A 5,000-nucleotide genomic window follows, 5' to 3' on the forward strand; every position below is an offset into this window, starting at 1 on the left:
AGTTTCTATTGTCAGGTATTTGTAGACGAGACCTGCTCACAACACCTGTCTAAACACACACACACACACACACACACACACACACACACACACACACACACACACACACACACACACACACACACACACACACACACACACACACACACACACACACACACACACACACACACACACACACACACAGCAGCTGTTACTGGTCTGGTCCCAGTACAGAGTGCTGGTGCTGCTGGTTTTCTTACCTGTTCAGGTGAGCGGAGGGTCGACTGTGTGTCTCTGCTGCTGCTCAAACTCTGCTGAGCTTCCTGATGCTGCTGCAGGGTGGAGGCTGCTACCTGTTGATGTCATCTTAACACCTTCCTGGTTGTTAGGTTGGCCACGCCCCTCTACTACTGTTGCATTCAAGGCTCTGGGAAAAGATAGGATGTTTGTACTTCACAGTACGGGTCCCACTAGCTGCCTGTCAGGTGAGAAAACACAACCAGAGAGAAGTCTGAATTATTGATCGGACATTTCTGTCATCATTTAAAATGATATGATATTTGTTTTACATCATGTGATCTTTTCTGTTGAAATAGACGAACAGGAAGAACATTGTTGCTCAATATTTTCTCAGGGTCATTAAACGCCCTGATTTCATCATCATGATCCCAACAACTTTTCCTGAAGCAGCTTGTCATGGCATTGCAGAAATAATAACTTGTAACAGATTTTAGGAACAGGGAGGTTTCGTTTTACGATGAATCTTTTTAAAAAAAATTTAAATACTGATCATGTTTGTATAAAAGAGAATGTCGTGTTTTCAACAACTTTGAAATGTTTCTGAGTTTCTCCAAAGTTACTTAATGTGGCTTAAACAACAAACGTACATCAGGTCGTTAAATTAACCTCCACTTTCATGAGAAACATTAAAACACAGCTTTCATGATCATTCTTATTAAATTAATAAATACATTATTTCACTTAATTATCCATCAGTTTAATTATTGTTTGTCAAGCTGACTATTTGAATTTAGAATAGAATAGATGTTTATTGCCATTTGCACAGGTACAGGACAATACAGGTACATTGGAATTCTTGTGCGTTTCTCCCTGAGTCAGCTTCTACAAAAAAAAAATTAAAATTATATATAAAATAGAAAAACATTGTAAGAAAAAAAGAGTAGAAAAGTACAAAAAAAGTAAAAGTAAAAATAAATAAGTTGTAGCAACAGCTAAGTGATTTAAAATAAACTGTACAGAAGTTATACACTGTATTAAAGCAAAGATATAATACAAAAAAATAACAAAGGGGACAACTGAACAATGAGATGAAAATATAAATAAGTTTTCTTATTGCACCTGAGGTTATTGCACACATATTTTTCACATTATATAATTGAACAGTTTTTAGTTTTTAAGGTTAATATTGTACACTTGTATTGCACTGAGGTGTGGGGTGAACTACTTCCTTCCTATCTTAATGTCCTTTAATTTAAAACAACATTTTGTCTGAAGTTTCCCTTCACTGTTAGTTTGTCTTCGTGTTCATCCATCAGGATCTTTATTTAATAAGATCATTACTGACAACAATACTGCCCCCTAGTGTACGGTGACGATCAGTGCATCATGTCCTTATATGGTGCTGTCCGACGTCCACCAGGCCCCGCCCACTCCTGGAAGCTCCAGCGGGGATAGTTTGAGGAGTCAGTCCGCTGAGAGTGGACCCACATCCCGCAGCAGGACGATCGATCCCGGAGGTCCTGACCGGAGCTTCAGACTTGATTCTACCCGCTGACATGGACTAACCGGAGCGGGGAGAGTCTGTTCAGAACCCGGGTGAGTTATTTAAACCTCAGAGTGTCAAATAAATCAGTGAACATTCAGCTGTAAACAAACTTGTTAGCCTTTCGGCTAGCTTTGTTGTGATGGAAGCTAACGGGGTTAGCCGTTAGCACTGCAGCCTCTTCATTCAGACAGAAACAGAAACAGGACAGACCGGTTTGAAAACTGATTTAAACTTCAGTTTTAATACTTAAGAAGGGTCAACAGCTGTCTTTTTAAAGAGCTGTACTCACTCCCACAGACAGTTCATACAACGTCCTTCACAATAAAGTTGTTAGCTTCAGGCTAACTGACTTTATAACTGTTAACGTGTCTGTACCTGAAGCTCACCTGAGCTGTCAGGTACAAACTGTATTATCTATTCACCTGGTGAAGAGGTATTCATGCTACCTTTAAGGACACCTCGTAAAATCCCACTTTCTCTCCTTTTACTGCTTTTACTCATGATGTTCATTTGAATTATTATTCTGACTTATTGACGTGTTTTTATTAGATTTTAGTGTCATGTTAAATCTTTGGTCCTCTCGGTCTCATCTCGTGGTTGTTGGGTTCTCTTGATGGTTATTATGACACTTGGTCATGTTTCTTAAAGTCTGATGATATAGTAAGAGCAGTTTATGTTGCTCCTTTAAGCTCTGACTCTGAGTTAACCTTCCAGATGTTCACATCTTCTGAGTTAACCTTCCAGATGTTCACATCTTCTGAGTTAACCTTCCAGATGTTCACATCTTCTGAGTTAACCTTCCAGATGTTCACATCTTCTGAGTTAACCTTCCAGATGTTCACATCTTCTGAGTTAACCTTCCAGATGTTCACATCTGTTTGAGGAAGTCCTCAGTAGTTTTATGAGGGAAGAGGAACTTTTCTGTTTTTGTCTTCCTAAGCTGAGGAACCTAAAGAGTCCAGGATGCTGGTTCTGTGTGTGACTGATCCTGTAGAGGATCTTGAAGCTGCGTCTTGTTTTCCGGGCTGACTTCACGTCTCGCTGCATTATTAATGTGTGACATGATTTCCATGGAGAGGCCTCCAGCTCTGTAACGTGAGCAGACATGTGGCTCTGTGTTGGTTTCTCTAAATGACCTGCTGGATTGTGGAAGTCTCATTGAAACACGTCGTTCTCTTTCTGTCACGCTGACTGACTTTCACTTATCGGACTCAGTAAGATGTTTCGGCCTTAAAGACACGATATGTAGAATTTTTACATCAAAATATATCAATTAATTCAAATGGACTAAACCTGTGTTAGGCCCCGCCCCTTGTCCACCTGGTGTTTTTTTGGGGGCAGAGATTTTTTGGGTTTGGGTTGAGATCGTTTATTTCCCGATCAGACGCGGAGCGAGGAGGATGAAGGTTCAGCGCCTTTTCTGAAAAGTAGAAAGATTTTCAACTTGAGCACTCAGAGAGGGAGAGAAAAACGCTCTCTACTCATTGACAACAATTGAAGAAGACGCTGCATGGCGCTCAGAAAAAACACGCTCGGTAGACACGCGGCCTCATATAGTTTAACATCAAATATATCCCAACAGTTATCAAAGCCAGAGAAATCTGTCATTTAATAGTTGTGACAGGACGTGTCTCATGGCGGCCGTGAGCGTTGCCGTGGAAACATCAGCTGTTACGTCAAATGAAGCATGAGCAGTTGACTTAGTAAATGTGTGAAAATGAAATGTCTCGTGTCTGGATTACTTTTCTGTCTTTAGTTCACCCCCCCCCCCCACCCCCCCCCCCCCCCGCGGAGGCCTGTTGGCGCCATGGCGTCCCGGCTGTTGGACCGTCTGAAGCGCTCGTTGTTTAAGGACGGACAGGGGGCGGGACCAGAGCAGGAAGCAGGAGATGCACAGGAAGAGGAGGAGTTTCGAGAGGACAGCTGGGAGGCGGAGCTGGAGGAGGAGGAGGAGTGTGTGAGCGACCGGCTCGGGGGGACGCTCTGCTTCGACAGCGGAGGGGGAGGCGAGGACGGAGGCGAGGGAGAAGGGTCTGAGTTCGACAGTGACTCCGACTTCATGGGAGAGTCGATGGAGGAGGGGCTTAGCAGCACGGGTAAGATTCATTGTAAAGAACTTTTTCTCCTGTTTCATGAGCTAAATATGAATTTAACACGCTGTCTGGTTCAGATGCCAGTCCAGTGGGCATGTCCCCTGTAGGCCCCTCCCCCTCCTCCCTGCTGACTCGGCAGCTTCAGGAGAGCTGGAGGAGCCTGCGTGGACTCGGAGGAGGAAGCACCTCGTCCGGTGGGAGGAGGATGACGGACTGCTTGATGTTTGAGGTGACGGACGCCAGCGTGGTGCAGGACGCCGCGTCCAAATACGTGGTGAGTCCAAATATGGAGGTCAAAGGTCAGCAGGAGCTTCAACCTTCATGTCAGCGAGTCACTGTGCCCTTAAACATTTAAACTGGTTAATCTCAGTTTTTATTGATGATATATAAATCATCACAATCCTTATTTTGTGCATTTATCAAAACACATTTAAAACCCGGACAAAAGTCAAAAAGTCTTAATAAAAATAAAATAACCACTTCCCCATGTTCCTCTAGTCCGTCTATAAACCCCCCAATGATGAGAAAAGTCCATCCTCTCCGTCTTTTACCTGCTCCACTTTTCAGAAAATGTGTCCTCAAACAGGCCGTTTGGAGAGTTTCCCTTCATGACATCACAAAGGGCAGTAGCCCCTCCCCCAGGTGGGTGACACTCCCACAGCTAGGTGTTTGTTCTGCCCTCTGAGTCTGCCTTCTCAAATGTAAACAATAGGACATGGAGCGAGAAAGACCGAGTACACCCAAGGCCTTCCAGAGAGGGGGCGTGGTCAGACACAGCTCATTTACATATTTAAAGGTACAGACACAGAAACAGCCTGTTCTGAGCAGGGCTGAAATAGAGGGGTTTATAGACATGATCAAATACAGGATCAGAGTGGATTTAGAACAAGAAACTTCACACACATGTTGAAGAGGAGCTCTGACACTTATTTACACTGAAGAAGAAGAGGAGGATATGAGACCTTTCTCTGTGTTTCTCTGCAGCTTTACACCATCCATGTCATCCAATCCGGCGGCAGCGACAAGACTCCAGCCATCATCACCCGTCGATACTCCGACTTCCAGCGGCTCCATGCCACCCTGCGTCGTAACCACGGAGACCAGATGGAGCGCGTCTGTTTCCCACGTAGGTGAAAAAA

General features: G+C 43.9%; 2 protein-coding genes and 1 long non-coding RNA gene across 7 annotated transcripts in view; 1 reads left to right on the forward strand and 2 right to left on the reverse strand.

Annotated features, from left to right (window-relative positions):
- Window positions 1-387, reverse strand: part of LOC132960628 (deoxyribonuclease-1-like) — a 14,712-nt gene extending 14,325 nt beyond the window's left edge. For all 5 annotated transcript variants that reach the window (XM_061033239.1, XM_061033238.1, XM_061033237.1 and 2 more), the window contains exon 1: window positions 243-387. The gene's annotated coding sequence lies outside the window, so the exon portion shown is untranslated. The remainder of the gene's footprint in view (window positions 1-242) is intronic.
- LOC132960631 (uncharacterized) overlaps window positions 1-4,796 on the reverse strand; it is a 39,523-nt gene extending 34,727 nt beyond the window's left edge. The window contains exon 1 of the long non-coding RNA XR_009667415.1: window positions 4,635-4,796. This is a non-coding gene — a long non-coding RNA (uncharacterized LOC132960631). The remainder of the gene's footprint in view (window positions 1-4,634) is intronic.
- Window positions 3,525-5,000, forward strand: part of snx21 (sorting nexin family member 21) — an 8,583-nt gene continuing 7,107 nt past the window's right edge. Inside the window, exons 1-3 of the mRNA XM_061033230.1 lie at window positions 3,525-3,864; window positions 3,939-4,135; window positions 4,846-4,987. Coding sequence (XP_060889213.1) covers window positions 3,576-3,864; window positions 3,939-4,135; window positions 4,846-4,987 — 628 coding nt within the window. The 5' untranslated portion in view covers window positions 3,525-3,575. The remainder of the gene's footprint in view (window positions 3,865-3,938; window positions 4,136-4,845; window positions 4,988-5,000) is intronic.

This window comes from Labrus mixtus, unplaced genomic scaffold, assembly GCF_963584025.1.
Source record: "Labrus mixtus unplaced genomic scaffold, fLabMix1.1 SCAFFOLD_90, whole genome shotgun sequence".
NCBI classification, from domain to species: domain Eukaryota; kingdom Metazoa; phylum Chordata; class Actinopteri; order Labriformes; family Labridae; genus Labrus; species Labrus mixtus.